Source organism: Poecile atricapillus, chromosome 2 (genome assembly GCF_030490865.1).
Source record: "Poecile atricapillus isolate bPoeAtr1 chromosome 2, bPoeAtr1.hap1, whole genome shotgun sequence".
Lineage (NCBI taxonomy): Eukaryota > Metazoa > Chordata > Aves > Passeriformes > Paridae > Poecile > Poecile atricapillus.
Genome location: NC_081250.1, coordinates 16,837,761 through 16,864,888, shown reverse-complemented (window position 1 = coordinate 16,864,888; position 27,128 = coordinate 16,837,761). Strand labels below are relative to the sequence as shown.

The following is a 27,128-nucleotide window of genomic DNA, read 5'->3' as shown; positions in this document are numbered from 1 at the left end:
CTGGCACTAAGGGACCTTTTCACCGAGTTAGAGACCACAGAGGACACAGAAGAGGCTCTCCTTGCCTCTGGCATTTCTCCATCTGCACTGCTCTTGTGTTGAAATAGCTGCTGCTGAAGACTTCACTACCAGTGCAGCTCTGGCATGTACTGCCTGAAGGGGAGGTCTGTTGTCTATTCAGGTGTCAGCATTGTAGACAGCTGGACACACTTGGAGAAGCCTCATCCTCTGGGTGAGCACTGTGAGAGGTGGCTTGTCTGGGCTGGTAGGGGAGCAATAGTGCATCCAGCATCCACACAGCAGCTTGATCAGAGGAGACAGTTAGAAATAAATCACTTCTTCAGCTTTGTGCATGCTGCTTTCCCTTTGTGGATAAGCCCCATTAGTTGCAGGAATCAAATTATTCCAATATCTGTGGGAGTAGAGTGGCTTTGGGAAGTTTTTATCTGAACAGTTTCAGAAGCCTGCTATGAAGCTTCCTGGTGCTGATGCAGAAGGAAATTAAAAAGTGACTTCTTGTCTGTAGCTTGATAGACCATTTCACACAGGCTATGGAAAATTTTGGGTGTTTATGTGTAGAATGAATGAAAATCTGATCTCTAGTCTACCATTTCCATGATACATAATGTTGCCCTCTGTCCCTGCAATTTAGGAGACACTTTGCAGAAGTGCTGCCTGCCAGAGGCAGTCCAAGGGGTGTTGTGTGAGGTGCTGCTTCCAGAGAAGGATTTGAGGAGCCTGGAATTCATATTCTGTATTTGGTAGCATAGATTACAAAGCTGTAAATTACACTCTGGGCATACAGAGTAAGTAGGAATTAGATTTGTTTCCACCTAAGGAAACTTAAAATCAAACTGACAGGTTCTCACATTTTTTCTTTGAATTACTTTCTGCATAATAACTATAAAATTATATTTTATAGTATTTGGAGCCAGGGGGAAACAGTGAAAATTTGGTCTTATTTGAGGAAAAACTTAATTCAGGTAGCAGTATTCAAAGCATTTTCTAGAGAAGTAGTGTTCTAGTGCAATGTATCCTAAAGGAGAAAATCCTCATTTGGGTCTAATCCTTCATCTGGTCAATACCTTGTGGCTTTTACACTGCCACAGTATACTCCTGAACTTTGTGCATCATTCTTATCGCATGCAATGCTGCAAAACTATCTGCACTAGAAAAAAAACCAAATTAGGCTTTCTGATTAGAAAAGCAGCATGAAGTTGTGTGTTTCAAAAATGCCAAAGATGTACACACTAGAATGTTCAGAAACATTAAGATCCTCATTTTTCTCCTGATACTAACAATTAACTTTAAAAACTGAACAGCAATAGGTAAATGAAACCATAGCAAATATATCTCTCATTACAGTGTATTTAAAATTTGGATAGGACACAGTATGCTCTTTTTGTAGGTAATTGAAGGAGAAGCTGTAGCTTGAAATTAGATGATAAAGATAGGATTCATGTTGCTTAACGTTAATCACCTAAAGTGTAAACATTTAATCTGAGTTAGTCTATACACTTTTTATGGCTAATAAAAAAGATCAAGATCTGCAGAAGACAACTCAAGTCTAAAGCAGATGCCAAAGCCTTAAAGATCAATGCCTTCTGGACGTACCTTTTTTTCCCCACTTTTGTGGGAGCCCAAACAAGAAGCCTGGACTAGCCACGCAATTTTAGATTATTGAGAGAAATAGCCCAGCCTACACATCCTGGAATTGCACAATGCTTAAAGCCCAGGAGAGGTGAAGAAGAAAGTGTGTTCATCTTCTTTACTGGTGAAGAGATGATGGGGTGAGGCTAGGGGTCTGGATCTCCTGGGCACCAGGCTGCCAGTGACTGACCACAGGGGAGTTTCAGCTGCAGCATGTCTTAGCTTGCTCAGCATTTGGGAACTGGTTACTGATAAGCCACCTCCACAAAAAGCTCATTCCATTCTGGATTTATGTAAGCAAGGAGAAACAGCAATCTGAAAAAACAGCCATGCCCTATGGGGCTCATGGCATTAGGATGGTTCTTCATGACAGCTTCAGCCATGCCAGATGATGAGCAAGTAATTTAGCAAAATAGAAGCATCTGTATATTGAAGCACTTTGCATAACAATGCTGTACTTTTCAGCATCATAGCATTTTTAATTATTCTAATTCTTCCATTTTTCAGAGGGCCTATTCATTATTGCACATGTAGTACATTTACACTGTGTCTACCTTACAAAGCTAACCATGTAAAAATGGCTGCCTGGGGAGCAATTCTATACCTAACAGCATTTGAAATTTTAGATAAAGGGAAAATTCCCCTGACTCAGAATCACCAGTTTTTTTTCTGACCATCAATACACTCCTAGTCACTAATATCCATACCTTCTCCTTCACCACTGAATTTTACCACATTTCTTTCCATTCAGAAATTAGGTTCTTCTCTTTTGGGTATGTATTTGCAGTCTTCCATGCACCCTTTGCAGTGCATGAAGAGAGGGAAGGAGGAAGCCAGGAAGCCAAAGTGACAGCCCATTCCCACCTGTGTGTCCTCCTCTGTCTGCAAGCCCAGGACAGTGATGAAACTCTGAACCTTCCAGTGTCTCCAAGCCTGGTGTTTCCTTCAGGACTGGCATCAGGCAGCCTGCACCTGTCCTCCTTTTGTTCCCTGGTTCTCCCACCATAAGGCTTCAGATCTGTGTAACTTGTGAAAGATGGTGTTCAAGCTCCCTTTTTGGTGTGTCTGAAAAGTCTGTAGCCCTGGTATTTACAAAGGGGTCACATTTAATGTCCTTTCTTGTTAGCCCAGTTAAATCATCTGTGAATAGTTCTGTCTGATCAGGTTTATTTCTGCAAACCTTTTCATCTCTTTGACCTTTATAGTTCTCTGTGTTGACCATTATATTACACAAGCAACCAAACTTTTGGCACCATTTTAGGAATATTAAACCAAAGTTTAATACATATCATTGTGAAAGTTTTCTTTGGTCTTACAACTATATTTTTTCTATATTTCTTTCATCCTTGGTCTTTCAGAGCCTCTCAAGCGCTTGGAGTAATTCCAGTGGTGTTGTCCTAAAACATGAAAACATGACAGCAGTCATATATGTGTGACTGTATACACAGATTGAACCATTTCATATTCAGAGTTTGTTTAGAAATTGTAATTGCATTTGGTCTTCTGTGCACAGACTTCTGTATTTCTTCCCAATTTATCTGTAAACTAGTTTTGGTTCCTGACCACTGAATTCCCTTCAGTCTTTAAAAAGCCTTCAGGCAGCTGAGCTATCAGCACTACATTCATTTTTTTCCTCCAGTGCCCTTTTAGCAGTGCCATGAGACTTCTTAGCAAGGCAGCTGAGCTTGGCCATATTCCAGTAGATGCCTTTGAGCACATGGGTTGAATTTCCTTCCTCATAGTAGACCATTTAAATCTGTCTTTTCTTTTTTTAAGGTGCTTTGAATAGTTCTGTTTTCTAGTAGAAAACCAAATTGCAACAGTAAATCTTAATTTTAACTAGTATGGAGTAAGGAGCAAAATTAATGAATGTAATGTCATGGACTCAAACCCCAGTGAAATGTATCTGTGACTCTTCACTCCTAAATCTCTACCTGTATTTATATATTTACACCACCCAGTATTTGCACATCAGTTTGTGTAATACATGAGTAAATACCATTAAATTTTCTAAAGTATATAAATTCAATTCTGTCTTCATATAGCATATCAGTGAACTGTCATTATGCTGGCAATATTTTTGCTCTGTTTTCAATTTTTGCAAAGCTCCAAGATACTTTCCTGAACTTCGGAATTTTTTATAAGCCTCCTCCTGCCAATAGCCATTTCACAGCCTCTTCTCCTCTCTGCTCTCACAAAGCTGCACTGCTGCCCCATGGGGCTCAGGGAGGCCCACAGGGTTGGAAACAGACTTTTGTATCTTGGATGTTTGGAGGTTTGTGGATTGGTCACAATCCAAGCCTTCATGCATTTGTGCTGGGGAAAAGTCCACTGAATTTAGTGAAACTTAAAGAAATACATTTGTTAAAAAATTCAGTTTTGTGAAATAAGTAACATGCCATGAAAAATGTCAGTGTGATGGCTGAGCTGTGATGTTCAGTGTTTAAACACTTCCTAGTACCTTGTGACTCCCAGCTAGAAAAACTACAGAGCAAACTCCAAGATGAAGTGGCCTTAATGGGCTGGATGATGTCTGGGTGTTAAACATCTGCAGTGTCTGGAGCTGGTGGCTGCAGGTGCTGTACACTTCCCAGTCTCACAGCAGATACCACAGCACTTGGTTCAGAGAGAAGAAACTTCACCTGATGTCATTTAGCACTCACCCCAAATTTACCCTTATGCTGGATGAATCTTGCCTGGAGGTGCCTGTTTCACAATGCAGAGGAAGCATGCTTGATGATGTCAGCTTGGTTAGGCTACCTGCAAGGAACAGAGTCAAGGACAGCAGAAGACTTAAGCATAGGCACAAATCCCCTGTGGCTTATCTAAGTGATGAGCATGCATTTCATTTATCATCAGTTTATGTAAGAGTCAGTCCAATGTGTGTATGTTTACATTTCAGAGGGAGCTTAGTTCAGGGACTGGGGTGGTTTGCTGTGCTAGGACTTCAAAAACTGATTTTACATCTAGGCAACATATTCAGTGGCTGCTCAATTACACCTTGTTCCTACACTGCAGCCATAGCCCACAGGGAAAAGCTGTACTAATCCAGTGCTTTTAAAAATTAAACGTAGTATTAATATTTACCTGAGGAAGTATTTTCAAATTATCCATACATCATCAGTGAAACATGACTTAAGAGCAATCTGAACTTCTTCAAAATCTCTGGATATTGAAAAAGCCAGCAGACATCATGAAACCATTAAGAATTTCAGCCAAAATGGTGAGAATCCAGGCATATGAAAAAAGGAATCTGTACTGGAAACTGTTAAGCATAGTGATCTTAACCATAGCAGTCAAGACTCAATGAAAACTACTGCCTGAGCAATTTTTAAAACAGATGTTTTGAGGTTGGATGTACATATTGCAGTTCTACTCTTCTTTCTCTTTCATCAAGTTGGTTTAGAACTACTGTAACTTTCAATGTGTTCATTATGTATATAACCCTTCAGTATGCAGTCAGTCTGTGCTCTCGTGGCCTTCAAGTGAAGTCCACCTGTGTAACCATTGTGCCAGTCTCTTTCCCTACTGCTCTCTGCTGCTCACAAATACTCCCTTGACAAAGCAGTAGTGATTACTTCTTTACTTTGTGATCTGAAAACTAGGTCTTCATTTCTTCTTTAGCATTCTGGACACTAAAAATCCTTGTTAGGTTTTTATCTTCTGTATCTCTTTTATAGTGTTACATCCTAAGCTAATGGTAGTGTAGTAGCTAAAGAATTTCCATTTTTTTAATGTTTAATAATCTGTAGTTAAAATTACTTTGGACAATATTGTTAACAGCTGGGTTTGAGTTAATACAAAATCAGATTATTGGGGCTATAATTTGATATAAAACTGTTGCATTATCATAATCACTGGGATTTAATTTAGAATTATACACCAATACTGGCTTGGGAGTTAAGTCCTATGAGCAAGAGAAAAATAGGCCGACATGCACTCCAGTATGTAACTTCCATATTCTATTTTGGAATACATACAGATTAACTAATAGTCTAATAATAATAATAATAATAATAATAATAGCCCTATTATGATTTTAAACTTTAGTAGCTCTGTTTGTTAGCAGGAGTTATTACTGGCTTTCACTGGCATGAGATCACAATTAGTCTTCCTATTTTCATTTCTCTCAGTATATTATTTGGGCAGAAGAGACATTGTAGCACATTACTCTGAACATCACAAACTAAATGAATTCACTAGGGAAGACTATTTTGTTTCAGTAAAACAAACTCATAGCTGAATCTGTACAAGCAATAGAAGCTGCAGGTATGCATCAAGGTCCAGCATTGACCACAATTGTATATGCAATATTCCAGGGTAAACCCAGATTAGAGTGATTGCTGTTTCTCTAGTTGATGGTAGTGACCTGCTTTGAAGCCTCAAATTACAGTGATCAGTTTCCAAAAGGGCTCTGAGTGTAATTACTGCCTCGTGGGACTTCTTGCTGAAGGGTTTGAAAGAGGGTAGTGTTTTATATTAAATTAGATAATAAATAATAAAACAAATAAATAATAATGAATGTATTTTTTCAGAGTCACTTTTCTGTGAAGAAAGGAGCTGCGGCTTTGGGTATTGGTACAGATAGTGTGATTTTGATTAGATGTGATGAAAGGTAAGTAAATACATCAAATACAGCTTTTTTTGTGGTGCATAACAGAGGATCATCAGGTGCTCACCTCAGAGGGAATGTGCAGGATGTGGTCAGCAGTTGGTATAATTTGTCATAGCACTGTCATCTTCAGCAGCTGTACACTAATTTATCCCACTTGAGGAACTGGCACTGTTAGTAGCTTTTTTATGTGTCTGGTTTTGGAGTTCATAAAAAATCTTAAAAGTTCTTTTCCTCAGAGGTTTCTGATATTTTTTTTTCTTTCATTCTGATGTGAAACAGGATATCAAACAAATATCATTCTTTACATTTTGTGCTAAGAAACCAGGAGGAAGCTTGTTTTGATCAAATCAGACTCTCACATTTTGATCCATTAAAATGAGCCGAAGTGGGCCTTTTATAGGAATAAAATATTTAGGAGCATTTGCTAATATAATTCTATTACTTTATGCCCCCACCATCTTTCTCATCTGGATTGCATTGCTGTCAGTGCCCTTGATAGGGACATGTTTGTGATAGGATGTGAAGAGAAGGGTCTTTGCAGCATTGTGGGAAGCATAGGCTAAGGAGGATGGTGGTCCCTGGAAACCAACAGCACAGGAGGCAACTAATCTGCAGCTCACACAGGCTTTGAAAAAGGGTGGTAGATAACTTCCTGTTTAACTCACCCAACCAGAAGGGTTCGATTCTCTGTGAAAACTCATTTTGAGGAAAATGTATATTAACAAAATCAACATGTTCTGATAAAAATTTCCTGGTTTAGGGAAAACACTTTTTGTGGGACAAAAAATTACTAGAAAAATTCTTATTGCTTCTATTGAGAGTCTTTCCAATAGCAAATGCTATTTGAGTCCCTCATTGTTACAAGGTATTGAATTAATTATGTCTCTAACAGAAATGGAAGGTTTTGCGGCTATCAAAATACTCTGCTCCCGCATTAAAAAACAAGCATCAAGTAAGCAATTTACAGTGCTAATCACAGTGCCTGTGTATTGACTTATGAACCTATTATCTCTTTATTAACAAAAGACTGAACACACTTTGAAGAGGATTTAATGACGTCAGAACAACCAACAAATATCAAAACAAATGCCCGGTTGTTTCTATTCACTAGAGATGGATGTGGATCAATGAAGCCGTGTCTTCCTTTTCTTCTTCTGCAAGTTCAGCATGATGGTTTTCTGTGAAGACCACAATGGCTGGCCTGCCCACACTGAAGTAAACAGCAGGATTCCTGTGTGTCTCACAGACACCATGGGGACATAGCAGACAGAGCAGGGACAGAGCAGATTGTTTACTCAGGATGTGGGCTGATGTGGTTGAGAAGACCCTCTGTGAAGATGTGGGCCTGTGGAAGGGTGAAGGAGCACGTTGATATCTCTTTGAAGTTTTCAATATGACCAAGCATAGTTCCTGGTGGCTCTTTCCCATTCTGACCCACACCTGCCTAGTTTGCCTTGTTTAGCTGGTAAACCTTGACATTGCTTGGGTATTGCACTCTCCTGGCCATGAATTCCTGCATCTACTTGATGTGACTGGGGCTGGATAATCACTTGCTTTGGTAAAACAATTCGGCCAGTGAAAGCATCTGCCCAGTTCTGTGTATGTTTCTATGCACAAGCTCACTAAATCAGAAACTATTAAAAATCAGCATCTAAATTATGTTTTGAGGAGGTACTCATTGCCCTCTTTTGACATGGTTTTATTTTCTTTATTCCTCTAATGATCCCAGGAACAGTTTTTGAGGATAAGACTACTACTGCTTTTCTCTGAACATGTACATGTCTCTGGGAGGAGCTCACAAGAAGCTGAATACTCTCTAGACCTTCTTTGTACTTCTGCAAGAAAAATCAGGGTTAATTTTTAGATTTTTAGAGCTTTTTATTTTTAGTTATTCTTTCAGTATTTTAGTGCTTTGAATATGCAGGAGAGATTTTGCAAAAAAATTCAGCAGTTTCAGAAACAAACCTGTTTCTACTAAAATAAATACCGTGTTATTGTAAGCTATGTGAGGATGAAAACTTAAAAAACCAATAGCATCTTATTACAATAAATTAATAATTTTTAAAAAGGACATGCATCCAAATGTCATGAAAACAGTTCAAGTGTTTCTATGCAAAATGAAACTAAAACTAGTGGGTTTATTAGTTTCCATGTAACTTCATTTTGAGCTTTAATTAAAGTTGTTTTTTTTATAACAGTGGGATATGAGGGCCTAGTGGAAAAAAAATCTGAAAAAGTCTTTAGAAATTTATATCAAGGTAAATGTCCAATATTCAAAGCCAGTGAAGACTTTATTTCTGTAACATGGGAATCTATCATGTTTGTAGTGCTGGTATTCATAGTACCTCTTCTTTTATAGACTTGATTGTGTCTAAAGGAAAGAAAACCATAGCCTTAATATTCAGTATCAGCTCTGTTTTATCTTGCACCTAAATACTTTATAGGATTTCCTAAATTAGCCTTCAAGCCATACAAAACTGAATCTGAGCCTGAAGTAGATGGTTCATAGTGGAGGTGTTGCAAGTACCATCAATGCAAAGAGCCTGACAGTGCATTTAGTGAGTTTAGACAGGCAGCTTCTCACACCCTGTTTCCAGCAAATGCAAACGTGTAATTCACTAAACTGTGGAAAAGTCACCCTGAAACGAGTTCATCCCTGGGAAGGGAACACAGAGACAGCTGCTGACAGCACAGCTGAGTTGCACCACTCAAGGCCATGCAGCTCAGCTGGCGTTTTCTGTGCCTGCCGAGAGATAACCATGGGATTTGGAACCTGGTGAATTTCTTGGGATGCTGGGCTGAGCCTCTCCCTGGGAGACTGAAGCTTATTCCCAGGACTGTAACTTCAGACAGGACCAAGATGCTCCAAGGAGCAGCATCAGTCTTTAATGGGGTGGCCACAACATACTTCTTCAGTTACCATCACCATGTTGATGCAAATATATTGACAGCTCAGACTAATGGACAGAGTCTTTCCATGCCCTTCAGTGCAGCATAACTCTTGGGCAAAAAAGTTGTTTTGCTCCTTTGGGTATCCTATTAAGTGAAGAAGTAACAGCAAAAGTTGATTTCAAGATCAAATTACTGATATAACTCTCTCTTGCTCCAGAGGGAAAATGATCCCATCAGACCTTGAAAGAAGAATTGTTGAAGCCAAACAGAAAGTAAGTTTACCAGCTTTCTTGCTTCCAAAGAAGACAGAAACCCAAAGAATGGTAAAGCCAGTTGTTTGTTTTCCCTGGTAAAACAACACAGGCTTGCCCATTAAGTTTTGATTTATTTCTTAGAAATGTAGCCTGCCAATTAATGAGGCAAGAATTGCTGAGAAAAATATGTTTAGAGCTACTTTATAATCCATGAGTTATTTGGCTTTCTTTTTATATGATGTTTTGCATAACATCCTCCTCTTTTATATTATCAGGCTATGTATGATGCAGCTTCTCAGCTAAATATTGTCAAAATCAGAGTAATAATTTTGGAGAATTTGTTTAATTCTAATGCATTGAAAATACTTTTCATAGACTCACCAAATCAATGGAAGGTAAACTAAAATCCACATATCTCTAAAAGTGCACATGCTATTATATTTGTTCACTAAGAGATGCTAGAATTAAAGCATCAGATTAAAGTATGCAATGAACACAGCCCTGTGCTTTCAGCATTTATGTTTACTAGACACACTGCAACAAAACCTGATTAATAACACAAATCTTCATTGAAAGCACATTTTTTCCAAGAAAAGCAATACAGTAGATAAAAAAATAAGGCAAAATGACAGTAGAGTGACACACAAAACTACTGAATGTTGCAGAAGAAAGTTTGGACTTTCTTGATGGTTTGAACCCCAGTTCTGCAAAAAAAAAAGTAGCCACTCTTGACCTCTAAGTACTCCTTATGAACTCAATGTAACTAAAAATGAAATTAAAATTAAATACTGGTATAAATTCTAGCAGACCCCAGATGTCATAGTGCAGAAGTGATGGCTGCTGAGTGCTCTGCTGTGAGGCACGGCATTTAGCTGAGGGAATCCAAGAAATAGTCCCTGGGCTCTGTGGAGGCTGCTGCTTCTACCTTTGAAGGGCTGTCTCCCTGCTCTGCGTGAGGGATGGGGCTGGTGGTGAGCCCCACACTGCCCCAGGAGACACCCTCAGACACGATGTTCCCACTGACAAAACTGGGGCACCACGTTACCAGACACTCACTGGGATAATTTCAGTGTAGCCCAGGGCACAGTCCACCAGAAATGCTTCTCTCACCGTGGTGCCTGGTTCAGGTTTGTTTATGTGACATCCTGCAGTGCAGACGTTTTTTGTTTCAAGCAGGTGGTGTGAAGCAGAATTGTTCTGTTGAACCCTTACCTGTCTCATGCACCCTAATAAATGGAGGATACTGGTTTGGAAGTTTGCTGCCACCTTAAGGTAGAAACTATAATATCGCTGGCATCTAAACGTGGAGAAAACCGGCATAAGATAGCAAGGGGAACACTTGCTGGGGTCACTGTGGGGGCAGCACAAGGAGAGCTGGGGCTGCTGTGGGATGAGGGGGCTGCAGCACTCTGAGCATGCATAACATCTCTCTGCTTTCTTGCAGGGATTTGTTCCTTTTCTGGTGAGTGCCACAGCTGGGACAACAGTGTATGGGGCGTTTGATCCTCTCATAGCTATTGCGGACATCTGCAAGAAGTACAAAATCTGGATGCATGTGGATGTAAGTATCATACGTGGAGGGCTGGATTACAAGGTGTATTAACATTAATTTTTTCATTTTGGAGAGTGTCATCTTCTACAAAACCCATTGTATTTAGTGCCTGTAATTAAGTCTAGCTTCCAAGCACTGACTTCCCACTCTGAGAGGCTCAGGTCAGGGTGATATTTTAGGAACCGTGACTGTAGTTGTACTTGTAGCAACTGGGACACTTAAGATGACCTAGTTTGAGTGCTTTTGGCTTTCAGCTTTATCTTTAAATGCCATTAATAAAGAAACACGTAAGAAGTGTATTGAGCACTGGCTCAGCTTCAGCAGCAGCTGCAAAATAAATACATAAGGAAAAGGATACATTTTCTGGAATAAAGTACTGCAAATTGCTGATCAGGTTAATGCAAGTGCTAGGGAAATTTATCAGATTGGCTACTTAGCTTTATCCAGGCTCTTGCCAAGAAATCTTTCTGAAGGATCATCTTTCAGCCCTAGAATATCTTCTGTGTCATTTTTGCAAATCCTTTCTCCAAAAAGGCTTGGTAATTGACTTCCCATAGGTTTGGGAGTCTTGATTTTGTATTACTGTGTCAGCCAAAATCAGTCCATTCAAAGGAAGAATTTGTATTTACCTTAAATACTTCTCAGTTGCATGAAATGCCTGCTTGTCCCAGATCTCTATGAGGAAGACAAATGAGTAGAGGACGAGCAGTAGTAGGTCCAAAATATGGTGGAAATCCCCCAAAGCAGCTGAGATCCCAGTCTGGTTTGTTATTATAATGTAGTGACTCCAAGAGAAAAGGCAGCTGACCCGGGAGCAGATCTGCAAGTCATTAATTACAGCGGGGGGGCAGCCCAATGTGCGATGTGCCGGTGTCAGAGGGACAAGTGAGGGGTTTGCAGATGATAAGGGTGAGTGCCTGGATTAGGGGCTATTAACCACTGCTTCCAGACTACTGGAAGAAAATTGTTAGCACAGCTCATGCCTCAGGCCTCATCTGCCTGATCATTTTGGAATGTGTCACATCAGCGGTATAAAAAGTGCCCCAAACTGATGGGAACGCACAGATGTCATCACAGAGGAAAGCAGAGCTCTCATTAAGATAATGTGTCTTGCCTTCCAGGGAGCATGGGGTGGTGGGCTCCTGATGTCGAGGAAACATAAATGGAAGTTAAATGGCATTGAAAGGTATGATTTTTTAGTATCAATAAAAGACATTTATTAAATGCATTTTAACATATGAGTGATTACCACAGCAATGCCTGTAAAAATTAAGGATCAATGTTATCTCTGAGATACAGCTGGGAGAAATCATATAAACTGCCCTTCCGGTTGAAGCAGCATTGCAGAGTGCCTTTGTGTTACAGTAGTGTGGCAATTTGTTTTGAAGTACAAACAGCAGATATTCCATGCTTGTTTCTCTGTTCTCACAGCCTACATATACAGGTCCAGAGCAGTTTCTGCAGCATCTTCTAATTCAGCATCAAACATGAATTAGCAATTTAATTTCTCTAGGAAGTGAATCTTGTAGGTCTTGTACACTGAAGTATGAAACTTTAAGTATAAAACATGGGTGCACCTGCAGTTAGGACAGATGTCCTGCTCTGTCTCTGCTGGAGAGACTAACCCTCTCCACACTTTGTTGTTGATGTCTTCAGTAAATCTGTGCCTGGACATATACACAGTTGTAGTCATGAGCTCCTAAACTTTGCAGATAATGGAGGTGAACATACGTGATGCTAGTCCAGGCTGGAAGGACTGATCTTAAACTTAAAAATTGCTGCTTACTCAGAAAGTAAGTTTTAGTTAAGCCCTGGAAATCCTTTCTATAGGATGTTGAGGTTTAACTACATTCAAGGAAAGACAAAAAACATTCAGGATTTCTGTGAGCCACAAATGAGTGGAAGCTTAGAGGGTATTTAGAGAAAGTTCATGGGTTCTTGCCCTGTTTTGTGTTCTTCCCAGTAACCCATTTAGTCCCCTTTCCAGAGGGAGTATGCTGGGATAGATGGAGTCACTTGCATTTCTGTGCTTACTAAAGCTCATGTTTGAGAGTAAATCATTACTCCCTTCCTCCTTCTTTATCACTAAATCAAGTTGCTGTTCCTTGCCAATTAAAATTACAAACTTCCTCATCCTGATCCTGGAGATTAGGAGGATACCTTGATGATTCAGTTCTTTTCTCATACATCTCTCATGCAAAATTTGGAAAGCAGCCAGTGATTCTATGAATTTCATTTAAGACTGCCTACAGCACTCCAGACTTACATATCATGCATTAAAAGGATATATATCCAAATATCCAGCAAGTAAAAATGTACATCGTTGCCTGTGAGGGCAGAGTGTGAAACAAAGGATTTGGCTCCCAAATGACTGTCCAAATTGTGCTGGAATGAGAAGTTCAGGTTAAATTTGCTTTGGAGCATTTTCTGCATAACATGCTTTAGATCCAGAACTCCACTGGATTTTATTAAGTGTTTTGATAAGCACCATCTCAGTATGTTAGGAAGTGAATTAAGGAAATCTGTTACTTTGAATGCTGTTCCTCTGCTTTCTGGACACAGTGGCTTGTTTCAGTTTGTCCAGATCTCAAGTGTGGGAACTTTTAGAGCAGATCTTTCATGGACCTTCTGTTTCATGGTAGATAACGGAGTCATCACAGGTCTGGGTAGAAGCAAACTGAAGCTGTTACTCTTGTTTGATAGGAGAGGGAACATTTACTGCAGCACACTGTTCTGAGTACTCACATCCTTCTGGTAACAGTCAGTCCAGCAGAAATATTCCTGTCACAGGAGGACGAGTTGCAGGACTGTCCTTACCATGCCCTCCAGTCTTCCCATGGCAGATTCCAAGGTGCTGGAAGGCACTCTGAAGGAAACACAAGCCCCAGTGTGTGGAGCAGATAGGTCTGGCCAACATCAGGAGTTCCAGCCTGGTGTCCCCGTCCAGAGGCTCAGGCAGGGGGTGACAGCTGCATGAGAAAAGCATGTGTGCAGTGAGTGAGTGCTCCTTAGAGGCTCTGGGCATCCTTCCAGGGGCTGTGGCTGGTCAGTGATTGCATGAGTCTGTATTTAATGCTGGCTTAGGACCAAATTCTGCCACTCATGAATCTCTCCTGTCATCCATTTGAAATCTGTAAAGGAAAAACATTTCTCTTTTTTCTATCTTTGACCCATAGCCAAAAAATCACATAGGTCCTTGGTGCTCAGTTATTTGGGCAAATATGAGATGCTTTTAAAAAACATCTGTGAATTCTTAGAGATTTTTTTATCTCACTGTTTGTCTTGGTCAGCAATTTCTTCAAACATATACTAATGACAGAAGTTGAAAATTAATGATAAAAAATGAAAAAGTATGGATTTTTATTTTACATAATTCATTATTTTTCTGTGTGAAATTGGTATCTAATTAGGTAAAAAGGTGACTGTAGGACAAATTAAATGTTTCAGACAGATAATTCACATCAATAAGTAACCTTTTTACTTGAGAAAATGCATACCACTATTGTTTTTTAGAGGTCTCTTAAAGAATTTCTGTCTGATTTTGCATAGGCACAAAAAAAATTTAGAAGTATCATATCAAGGGAAGTTCATAGACCTGAGTGGATGTTCAGAACCATTAGCTTTGGTGTTGTAATCAGATGACTGACTGAGCTGATTAAAAGCTGCCAGATACTCAAAAAGCCAAGCCAAGTGGCCAGATGTTGCCTGTGGAAGACTGTTCCCTACAGATTTTGCATCAGGCACTTGCACAGTACCATTTAAATAGCAAAGAAGAAAGCACAGAAGTACTGCCTGATGTCCATGTGAATTTTGAAGTTGCTTGCTTTGAAAGAGTGGAAGCCATTTGGCCGGAGGTGCATAAACCTGTAGCACTGTCTCCAAGTCTCAGAAAGGAAAACACTGCTAGATTCTAACATTCTCACCTCTGGTGATATCAGTGTTACCTGCAAGTGTGTCCTGGGTCCTTCAAGTTTTCACATGCCTCAGCTGACTGACTTATACCATCAAAATACAAATCACTGCACTAGTTGAAATCGTGTGCATAATGTGTCCTTGACAGCTAGCCAGATAGGATGCAAATATATACATTTATAACTAATTCATCATATGTAACAATAGTAATTATAAAATAGCCAGTCAAATATAACACAAAATGGAAATAATAAACAACCGGATAATCTTCCATTCAGCCCTTACTGCGGTCCCAAATGCCTCCTCTCTAGACCATGTTGTGTCAGCTCTCTGTTTGTTCCCAAAACCTAGGTTGACAGCAATTTTTCCAGCACATGTGTCCTGGAGGGAGGCACGATCAGACTCTTTTCTGGCAAGATGGGTCATTTCCATGCTTATTACTGTAGTTGTGTGAATTGCTGTAACCAAGCAAAAATTAAGGAGCTATGAACATTTGCTATCATCAGAGCAACAAGAAACATTACTTTGGGCTGTGTTTTCCAGGTTACTCAGAGACCTAGTGATACCCAAAAGTATTTCAAGGAACTATTTTAAATGCCTATGTGAGCTAATTATTAAAATCTTGCTGAAACTGGAATCAGAGGGAGGGAGATCTGCTAGGTTGCCAGCTTCCTATCTGCATCTTTAATTGACTGTGCAGTTTTAGAAAGTTCATCAGTCAAGTTTGTTCTTTTAGGAAGTTTGCCCTATGTAAGTATAGATGACTCCCCAGAAAGTTTAATACTGATTAAATTTAGTGGATAGAGCAATTACCCTGTGGTAAATTGCCAGGATTGTCATCCAAAAGCCAACTGGACTGGATTAGGTCCCCTGTGAAGGCATTGCTTTCCTAATATCAGCCATGATAATTTTCAGCTTTGCTTGCTCAGAAAAAGAAAAAAGTGAATATTGCTACATGTTTAGTATTCTAATAATTTCTAAATGCTTCTGGGGTTTCATCACACAGTACAATGTCTGAGTTTCATGTGGTTTTCTGTTCCAGAGCTAACTCAGTAACCTGGAACCCTCACAAGATGATGGGCGTCCCACTACAGTGTTCAGCCCTGCTAGTAAGAGAAGAGGTATGTCACAATATACGTGCTTCTCTGCTTCTTTCTGGCACTTCTGAAAATCCTGTATATTTTCTTCATAACTGTGCTGTAGGTGATATTTGCTAAGGTGATGAGGATTATAGCAGGAACTGAGAAAAGACCTCTATTTTTGTGCTTCAGCCATGACTGCAAAAGGAATTAAAGCAGATGTCTAGCAAAAATGAGGCAATCAATGGCAATATCTGTAGAATTTTGTGACTTTCCATTCTAAGTGTCCATAGTTAAGTTGTGGCTGCATAACTGTGTAACCCCACTAGTTGCTGTGTAGCGTAAGATGTAACTGCAGGCAAACTCTGGTCCTCCTGGGGTGAAAGTCATGGTTTTCATGCAGCACAACATTTGGTCCAGAATCGAGGCATCATTACACTTTCTAGACTTTCATGATATTCCTACCCAGCTTTGATCTATATATCCACTTGGGGGCACATGGAAGTAAAAATGGAACAGTAAATGCTCTTGAAATAAAAAGTAGACATTTCATTTAGTGCTAGAATTTGAATTACCCTTCAAGCCTGTAATTTTCACATAACCGTCACTTACTGGGACAGCTGCCGTACAGCCACCACTTAATAGACCAGCTATCAAAAAGCTGGTTGCTGTTTTGCTAACAGCTGTACAACAGATTGTATACAAAGTGATTGCATTTAGGAAGAGAGAAACTGGCTTTTATTTGCCCTCTGGGTCAGTTCCCCAAGACAAAGCCTGCCTGGCTGAAGTCAGTACCATCCTTGACTTCTAGTGAGAACAGATGGTTCAGATTAGGAGAAAGTCAATTCTTTTTCCCCCCCTTTCATTTTGCTATCTCAGTTTTGAGTTACACATAAAGATTAGATTTGATGATAAACAGTCATGTTATGATTCTTCTTGGACTGGAAATTGCCATTTTAGGCAACAGCCCTAAGGTATACCATAAACTTGTTTGAGATCTTAACTAGAGCCAGAATGTGTCTCTCTGCATTATACTTAAAAAGCTAAAAAGGAAACCTCATGCTTTCATGAGGCCAGGTTTCGTCACCTTGTTGGCTTCTGTCCCTCCCACAAAGTTACCTCTTAGAACGGTATGTTGCAGCCCAGAAATAACTCTAGCTGGGTTTTTAAAGGCCATATGCTCTTCTGCCTGTTCAAAGCTTTCTATACAGCTTAAGCATCCAATCTACGGCTGAGGGCTTTGAAGAAAAGAACTGTTCCTACAAAGAAAGAAAACAATAAAAATAAGAATTTTAGAGACCAAAGCAATTGAAAAGTGCTGTGATACTCTTTGGATTAGTCACCAGTTGTCTTGGTGTGACTCAGAAAAGAAGCCTTCAGAGGAAAGGAGGAAAAGGAACCAGAACAAAGAATAAAAGGCAAGATCCAGAAACGAAATTAAGCTTAAGAATGCTAGGAAGCACAATGTACAGCTTTTTTAAAAAATTATTTGGATGTCGGAGTGGATTATACATTGCTGGATCAGGTACCAAGGCATCTTGGGCACTGATAGGGATTAGTCCATTGAGCATCTAAGTCTAGTTTTGTGCTTTTGATCTTCCTTTTGCACTTAGACATATATTCGACTGATTTTGGATGTTTGTAATTTTTCACCCAAAGCAACCCTAAGAGCAGTAGTCAAATCTGTGCCAACATCCCTGTGCTTGTGTCTTTGTGTCCATAAGGGATTGATGCAGAGTTGCAATCAAATGCATGCTTCCTACCTCTTTCAACAAGACAAGCACTACGACCTGTCTTACGACACGGGAGACAAGGCTTTGCAGTGTGGACGGCATGTTGATGTCTTCAAGCTATGGCTGATGTGGAGGGCAAAGGTAGGACTGCCTGCTGCACATTTGTTTGTATTAAAATAATGCACACCAGATACACTTGAGGGTTTGGTTTTTTTCTGTAATCACAATTTTAGAAAATACCTGACCTGAATTCCACATATATAACATGAAAGAAAGAACATTATTATTTTCTGGGGGTTTTATACTTTTAACGACAGAGCTTCAAAGCAGCACACATGATTTTGAAACTTGAACTGTATGGCTTTGCATAGCATTTGCCTTGTGTAACTGTAGGAGGCTAACAGAATAAATCATATACCTAGGAATGTTGTTACAAAGATTTCTGGAAATAAACAAATGTTTTAATTATATTCAGAAATTATATGTGGCAAATCAAGACGAATACCTAGTTTCATTGCATGCAGTAGATATGAAGTAATCTTTAGAAGGAGTAGAGGAAAACTCATCAAAAACTCTTCACTGGGAATTCTGTAAACACCAGCTCTAATGATAACTTTATCTATATTGCTAAATAAGTTCTTGCATGTATTTATTGAATCTATTATATCAGGTTGCCGAAGGTTGGTTCACAGGAGATGACATCACTGTTTTCATTTCCAGAAAGCCTAAAGATTCTCATGTGCTTCATTAAACCTCGGAGGAGGTGTGGGAGTCTGCAAAGGAGGATGCAATAGCTGTTGTGCTAACTGGGCTCTGCAGAGCAGGCAATTTTAGCCACATGTCTCTTTTACTCCAAGCCTTTCTCCCAGGGCTACCTCTACTCTGTTTTGAAATCTCTACACAGAGGGATAATGACATGGACTTTTAAGTCAGTTCTGCACTGCCAGAACAGATTTAGCAGGGACATGCATCCATTACTCAGAGACATTTCTGCTAAAGCCCATTTTTTCAATATGCCTTGTACTGCTTTTTCTCTTCTCACACTCTGCTTGTAATATTAACATTACAAAATAGGATGTGTGTTTCTTAAAGATTTTATTCCAGCTGTTTATTCCCTTTCCTGCCTCTTGAAGCTGCATCCTTTGTCTGAGGCATCACAGTTGGTGATTGCAGAAAAAATTATCATGTCACAGAGAGGATTATGACTTCTGCCAGAGATGAAAAAGTGGGCTTTTCTGCAGCCCTTAAAAACACAGCTTCTGCGTTTGTATGGTATCTGTTAGAAAAGAGAATACTACAGAGGTAGTATCTGAACAAAGTGTGCATTTTCACATGCATAAGCCTGGGCTCTAAAAGTGTGTCTACCCATTCTGTGCCTAACTAAAAAAGAAAAAAATATTCTTGGAAATTCCCCAGTAAATTAAAATCCCCTATCCTGAAAATAGTGGGAGACTCCCTGTGTGTGGAACTCAACACCTCCTGAAGACCCCACACTGTGCCATCCAAAACCATCCTCAGCCTCTCTGCAAAATCTACCAAAGGCACCCTTTGAGATGCTTTTCATGTTCTCAGCAAAATATTCCTGAGAACCGAGCAAGTACCTGATGCTTATTTTGCAGAGTTGGCTATAGGGATGTCAGTGGCAAGAGCTAGAGACAAATGAGCTCTGCTTATCGGACTGCCCTTCAACACACAGAATCAGATCCTTAACTGATCTCACTGAGACTTTTGAGAGGTGACTTGTGCTAATGTATTGGCAAGTATTGCATGGTCCTTTTTCCCTTTTAATTCACAGAGCAGGTATTTACATAACTGCTTTTCTTCATCTCTTTGTAAAGGGAACCACAGGATTTGAAGCACAAATTGATAAGTGCTTGGAACTTGCTGAATACCTATACAATAAAATAAAGAACAGAGAAGGGTATGAAATGGTATTTGATGGAAAGGTATGTAGTGCTATATATTTTTCTTAGTTGGTCAACAGTGTCTGGTTCATTACCAATTGGGATGCTACCATCAGGTCAAATCAAACAGCATGAGACAGAAAGTAGGGATCCTTGTAACAAAACCTCTTGTTGTGCCAGTTCCTCTCTACCTCATGGAATGCAGGAACAATGGAGGTGAGGCAGCTGTGCATAAGTGTTCAGTTTGCTCAGTTTAACCCTGCTGAAACAAAACACCAGGCTCTCAGCCTAACACAACACACCGAGGCACAATGAAAACCAGGCTCTTGAGTTATAAAAACAAGTTGCAGTTTCCAAATAGCAGGGTCTGTTAGGAGTGCGGGTATGGTACCCCAGACACTGAAAGGACAGGACAGTTGTACAGAGCTGTTTTATCAGCATTCTTAGGTGGCAGTCAAGGTGACCTTAAGGGACCATCTGCACTGAGGTCCCTGCTGTGATGGGGTGCAGTCAGCAGGGCAGGGGCTGGTGTTGCTTGGGAGCCCAGCTGGCTCATGGGTCAGAGGTAGCACCTCTGTCCGGGGTCTAGATACCACTAGGCATGTTATGTGGAGAGACTCCAGCTGAGATGGGATTCCTGGATACCAGGAGCTTGGCAGGAGCACAATGGCCAGGGCAAGGCAGTGCAGCCTGGTTTGGGTGGCTGTACCTCTGCTGTGCTCAGCCATTGCTGTGGGGCAGCCTCTCCAGCTGTGAGGACTGGGGACAGGCCTGGTAGAAACCTCTGTTACAAAGTTAGCTGTTGTTCTGTCTGTAAAAGAGAACAAGGATGAACATCCCTATGTTTCTTCAGAGATTACAGGCTCATATCCACATACCACTATGGAATTTATTTCCTCCACCTCCCATGTCATCACTGAATTTGGTCCACTGGGTCTGATGATGAGTGAAGGAACTGGCAGCAGGAGGAGTTGCTGTAACACACATTTAGCATCCAGCAAAGAACATAGCAAGTCAGGCAGTTGTTGGGAGATTGGAAAAATGCACAACATGTCAGCTAGGTCTTACTTTATGCCTTTCTGCTTAGTGCTCCCATAGATGTTAAATGAGCTAAGATGCTGTGGTGCATGCATATTAATATAGCAGCTAGCAGAATCAAACTGAGAAGTAATAAATTTCATTAAATATAAGAAAATCTTAGACTGTCTTATGCACCACCTGTGGCTCCTGTTTACAGAATCAGATTTTATATTATTCTGTCATGTAATAAAAGTAAATGACACAGTCCTTACCTCTAAATTATCTGTAATAGACTCTTGCCTTAGCCACACGATCCCTTCAAGCCCCTGGAGGGGACAGGAGGTGCAAAATCCAGATGCGTTTCAGAAAGGCATAAATGCATTTGCCCAGCTGGATGATGTGTTTCTGCATCTGACACCCTGGGAATAAATCGCTTAAAATTATCTTTTCTGCATTAATAACGATGATGACTCTCAGTGGACCACAATAATGAAAACCATTGACTGCTGTCACAAGATGATGTATGAGAGGGAGGGAAGGCATGAACTTAATTGTAATTGAGATATTATGAGCATTTCTTACAACATAAACTATTATTATTCTGTGCTTAGCCTCAGCACACAAATGTCTGCTTCTGGTACATACCTCCCAGCTTGCGTGGAATAGAGGACAGCGAAGAGAGAACGAGCCGCCTGATGAAGGTGAGCAATGAAACCTTTGCAGGCAGGCAATCCCCAGAATGATCTCCCAGGGCACAGAGAAGGGTGAGGTTCTGGCAAAGGATACTTCCATGGTCATTTTACTGCAAGTCAGTGTGGCACCACCTTGCTCTGGTCACCAGGTGTGGTATTCCCTGGCTTTGCCTGATCTCCAGAGCACGTATTTGCTCTGTGTTTATGTACTGAAGCCACTATGGACCAGAGTCACCAAGCCCAGCAAGGGCAGCAAAAGCTCAACAAGACTACAGCACAGCTACTGTGTCCCTGTCAGCAATATTGAGGAACTAGCAGAGGGAAATTTCCACAGTCATTTAAAGAGCAGGACAGAGAAAGGGGATAAATTGAATGCCTTTTCAATGTGACATTTATTCCTTACTGGAGGTTAATGTTTTTACTAATATTGGATGTAATTTCATTTCAGCTGCTTGTAGCTCTCCATCCGCTATAAAAAAAGGAAGTATAGTCTGTTTTAATAATAATGAGGGTGATGATAGTAATGAAAATAATGATAATAATGACAATAATAATACTCATTATCATCATCCCCTACTTTTTGTTGCTCTGCAGGTGGCACCAGTGATAAAAGCCAGGATGATGGAGTATGGCACAACCATGGTGAGCTATCAGCCCCTGGGAGACAAAGTGAACTTCTTCCGGATGGTCATCTCCAACCCTGCAGCCACTCACCAAGACATTGATTTCCTGATTGATGAAATAGAGCGCCTGGGACAAGATTTATAATAACTGGGTGTGAAAGTCTGTTCCTGGACCTCTAAGTAGACAATTAAGTTGTCACAAACTGTGCGAATGTATTTGTAGTTTGTTCCAAAGTAAATCTATTTCTATATTGTGGCGTTGGAATAGAGTACAGTTTAAAATCAAGAAACATGGCTCCTTAAAAGTCCTTTGCTGAGTTTTAGAATGCCTCCTTAATAATTAGCTGCACAAAAAAGCTTTATTGAAACAAATAAGGAAGACCAGAAGATACTTAAAATTTTACCCCAAATTTTAACTCAGTAATTACTTTAAATTAAAAGCAATCAGACTGAATGATGCCAAAGTTGCCCAAAATTACGACAAAATCAGATTGGGGGAAGTGGGAAGGGGTGGTGAGATGCAGAATATACATGCTGTATGTTTAAAAGTGAAAGGATTTTGCCTTTTTCGTAGTATTAGAACAGAATTTCTAATTTACCTATAGCAGCATTTCAAATGTATTTAAATAAGTATAGTTTTACAAAAGGAAATATATATATATATATAATAAATCCTATTTTGTAAACTATATATTTTTATTTTATATGGGTTATAAAACTGCAAGGACAGAAGCTGAAAATCAACTGGGATTCCTTTTCTTTTGATGGAGGTGCCTCAAATAATTATTATTGATTATTTTAAAAGACAAGCCCACGTGATACATTTTTTCTCTATGTCATATGGATTGTACATCTCCAGGTTTGGTTACTGAAAAACCTCAAGAGGACTGCAGCTCTTACAACCACTTAATAAGATCAATTACAGTACAACAATAAGATGCTATTATTCCTAGTTATGTTTCCCATGTGGCCTGAGCAGACGCACAATCAATATACAGTGCTAACCAAGACTGAAATAAGGTTGTGTTTGGATGGTTTCTGTGTTCTGTGTTTTAAAAGCCTATTTTAAAAAAAGAAAGGCCATGTCTGAGTAATATTAATTAATAATTTCTTACTTCTAACTATTTCTGCTCTCAGCAGTCCCAAACTACATTGAAAACCTCACAGCTCCATTAGGAAGGTGAAGACTTCTTACAGATGTACAGGTCTTCAAGACAAGGCCTAAATTAAATGTGACTAGTAATCCAAGTGACAGGAATGGAGTTGAAGTACAAAGTTTTTGAAAAGGATTTTCACAGTGCTGGACTCCATCCTTGTCTACAGTGAAGTCAAGATATGGCTACATCTGCCAAAGAACAACCCCTACAGAGCCTCACAACCCTTTTAGAAACCATGGGCACAGCTCTTGCAGAAATTATTTGCTGCATCATTCCTTAGCTTTAGAGGTGTCTCTGGCATGGAAACTTAAAGTTATCCTTTCTCCCCCCAACATCTGGAAGTGTTGGTAAGAGTTCTGCAGCTTAGACCTGTCTACTTATAACCCTACTAAAGTTTTGGTTTTAACTTTGCCTAAATGGCCAACTTGTGTTTGTAAAGCAATATGGTTTTGCTGTCTCTAAAATACTTGAAGACAAAAAATGAAGTGCAATGTGGGTTTAATTTCATCTAAAATAGATTAATGGAGTATTGATTCAATGTAATATGAGGACATGAAGTAAGGAAATAAATAGTGTCTGTAATTGTGTTGCCTTTATTATATTGATAGTACTGTTTTGTCACCTCAGATTGAGGCTGTGCACTTTAGATTTAAACTGTACAATGTTGCAAATCAACATGTGTTGCTGTATAAGCTTGTACAATATATTATTGAGATGTCATTATTTGTGTGGTAGTAGTATTGACTCGATATTGTAAGAACTGCATTCACGCCTGTCCCTCTACTGTATCTTTGCTTGGTGTTAACCTCTCCTCGTCAGCTTCTGGGCACGCCCCACACCTCACTTCAGTGGATTTCCATTGCTACCTGCTAGTGTTTCAAGCCAAGCTGTAGAGGAGATACCAATTCTATCAGGAAGGTCTCAATGTGACCTCTGCTAAACGTGTCAAAATCAGCAGATTAATCACTGAAATACTGAGTAGAACAGCAAATTGTATTCTTTTTTCTTGCTGGGAAAAAGGCAAGCAAAGAACTTAAAAAGTAAAAATAGGACAGGGACAATGATGAAGGTGATCAGTAGCCTGGTTACATCTTGCATGTGCAATTACGTTTTAAAGTGCTAAGTGCAAACAGCATATTTATTAGATGTATGTGCCAATCCAAGATTCACATTTGGTGTTCCAGGAGAACCAGCATTTTTTTTTTACACATTACTGTACTTATTGCAGCCAGGAAGGAGCGGCATAGCAATCTGTTCTTGTGTTTGACCAAAGTATCTTATCTGTGGTGTTGATCTAAATCCAAATAAAAGTGTAACATGTGACTCTGGGTCTTTTCATTAGCAGCACTGATGAGCATTCTAAGTGTTTATCACTTGTGCCATTTTGGAGCAAGGCCCCAATAAAGAGAATGTTTAATTGGAACATTTTATGTCTCCTGCTGGATTTTTTCATTACAAGATTTTTTCCGTTCACTACTGTATCATAAAAATACCAACTCCACCACCAGGCCTTTTCTAAGACAGTACTCCCAGACCTTTCTTAGAGGCAATATGCAGCATACAAGGGTAAATCTGCCATCTGGTATTCCTGTACCCTACCTTTACAAGTCAGATTTAGTTGTTTTTTCTCCTCAGACAGCCTCAGTTTTTTTATGCTCTGTTTTGTCTTTTTATTTCACAAGTACTTATCCCCGAATTAACCATAGATCCAAATCAGTGTTAGGACAGCAGTGAAAGCAGTCAGGGCACTTGCCAGGACAGCACAGACTATACAACAGCAACAATTTAAAATGGCTATGAAGTGAAAAAGACAAAACAACCAATACAAAAACTTACAATTTTAATCTTTTCGTCTCTCCTGGCCCAAGGCCACTACCCTTCAAAATCTGCCACCAATCTGCTGTGTTTTGCTTCCACCCTCTGCAGTGCTGCCCAGTGCAATACCAGCCAGCAGAGAAATAAAACTACACTGTTAAAGCCACAGCAGTCTGAGAGTTCATGCCTGAAATAGGATTTTTTTCTATCATTTCTCTAAGTCTCTAGCAGAATTTAAGATTAACACCTGTGCTGAATACCTGCACAGAACCCAGCTAGGAGATCTCTAAGGAGATAGAGGGAGAACTTGTGGGGATAAATTACCGTCCTTATGCCAGTGAAGCTCTCTATTTGGCATTGGGAAGGGGAGCACTGGTTTAGCCTTTTTGAGCACTCCCCTCACAGGAGTGGAGGAAGCTTGGGCTTGTAGAAGTGACTGACTTGCCTCAGTACCCAGTAGTTAATGGTTTTCAGGGTATTAATGCAGAAAAAAAAACAGTGTAGGTGGGCTCTCATGCAGCTTCTGCATATCCTTGGCCTGGGTGCTGTATATATGAGAGTGGCTGAGGGGCAGATGAGAGGCTGAAGAAGTTGTCAGCCCAGCTGAGTTTTTAATCTGATAACACAAGGTAGACCACCAAAGGACATGCCTGATGTGGTCATTGGCTCTTGATGACTTTGGGTCTTTGTGGAAGCTGCTCATTCTGCAAATGGTCTCCAGGCAGTACCCAGAGAGAACCCCTTGTCTACCCAACAGCCTACATCTCCAAGGAAGGCAGGTTTAATGTGTCAGCATGGCTAAGGAATGAACAAAGCAAGACAGAGCTCAAGAAAATGTGTATCTTTTATCTGACTTAGCCAAGCTAACTGCCAAGAAGAAATTCTAGATAGAGAGCAAGCCACATACAAAGCCACAAAACTCTGTCTGTAATGTGCTAATGTCTGAGTCCTACACTGTCTGAACCATCATGTTTCTACTTGACCAACCTAACTACTGGGACTAATTCAGCCATCAAGGGAAAGCAAAGTGCTGCAGCTGGAAGAATTACAGACCTGACTTTGCTTTTCAGTGAAAAGACACAGCACCTACAGGTCATGGCACTGTTCATTACAGCACTGTAGGATGCAGGTGTATAGATTTTACACTGTACTTTGGAGCAAGAAATTGTGTCTGATTAGAAGAAAAGGAATATCTACCTATTTTTGTAATGGAATAAAAGCCTTGCTGCTGAAATTCTTGCATTGCAAATGAAGATGAATAAAACCCTGTTCCATAAATTCCCATTTCATGAAGAGAGCAAAGGCTGTTTTCTCCAGAAAAGTCACACGTCAAGCAAAGATGGAAACCTCCCATTCTCCCACTACTCTACTACAGCTCTCCCTGTGCACATTCTCACTCCAGCTGATGCCTGATGCTGAGAATTCCAAAAGCATTCAAATATCTAACTTCCATGATGTTAACCCAGATTGCTTAATCCCAGTCCTCTAGAGTACTCACTCTTAACCTGTGACCTGTAATTCCTTGGAATAATTTTCCATAGGTCTGTGACCAACGATCAGGAAGGGCAAGTTCAATGTACTGCTCTGCAGTATGTGAATTTCTAAAGGACTCCACACCTTCCATAGAAAGGAATTGTCTCTAAAACACTAGATTCTGCATTACAAGTAACAGGATCTAGTGTGTTACTGACATCTGACCTACACTGGACATTAAAACCATGTCAGATTTTAATTATATAGCAACAGAAAGGCACAAACATTAAGCTAACAAGTGGGACAGGGAGTACAAGAGTAGATGTACTTAATTTGTCTCATTACCCTGGAAAATGTTATTATTTTATATAATCCTTATCGGTAAATTTCCATTTTCTCCCACTTACACACTCCCTGCATGATGGACTTCTATTTTCCTACCCATCCTCCTCTGCCTGTAATGAAAGTGGTTCTGGAAAAAGAGATGCTGGGGATTTAATGCAAACATGTTTTGTTGCTCTGAGAAGCCAAAAGGAAATGGTTTGTGTTAAAAGAGTTAGCTGCAGCCCACAGCTCTTTAAAGGCAGTCTGTAAAGAGGGATGGGGCCATGTGGTTGGGGACTGCACACACCAGGACTGCCCAGCAGAGCTCCCCAGGTGCTCCTTTGCTGGGAGACAATGCCCACCATGGAAAGTGACTCCACAGCAGTCCCTGCCAAACAGCTCCAGCTAATTTCACCATTCAGATGAGCCACTG

The 27,128-nt window shown here is 40.1% G+C and overlaps 1 protein-coding gene across 3 annotated transcripts in view; it reads left to right on the top strand.

Moving 5' to 3' along the window:
• The window catches only part of GAD2 (glutamate decarboxylase 2), a 41,723-nt gene extending 17,217 nt beyond the window's left edge, over window positions 1-24,506 (top strand). For all 3 annotated transcript variants that reach the window (XM_058833302.1, XM_058833303.1, XM_058833304.1), the window contains 9 exons: window positions 6,186-6,265; window positions 9,375-9,429; window positions 10,856-10,972; window positions 12,085-12,149; window positions 15,918-15,996; window positions 17,679-17,828; window positions 19,526-19,633; window positions 21,223-21,312; window positions 21,898-24,506. In XM_058833302.1, the coding sequence (XP_058689285.1) occupies window positions 6,186-6,265; window positions 9,375-9,429; window positions 10,856-10,972; window positions 12,085-12,149; window positions 15,918-15,996; window positions 17,679-17,828; window positions 19,526-19,633; window positions 21,223-21,312; window positions 21,898-22,071 (918 nt within the window). In that variant the 3' untranslated portion in view covers window positions 22,072-24,506. The remainder of the gene's footprint in view (window positions 1-6,185; window positions 6,266-9,374; window positions 9,430-10,855; window positions 10,973-12,084; window positions 12,150-15,917; window positions 15,997-17,678; window positions 17,829-19,525; window positions 19,634-21,222; window positions 21,313-21,897) is intronic.
• Window positions 24,507-27,128: the final 2,622 nt, after the last annotated feature.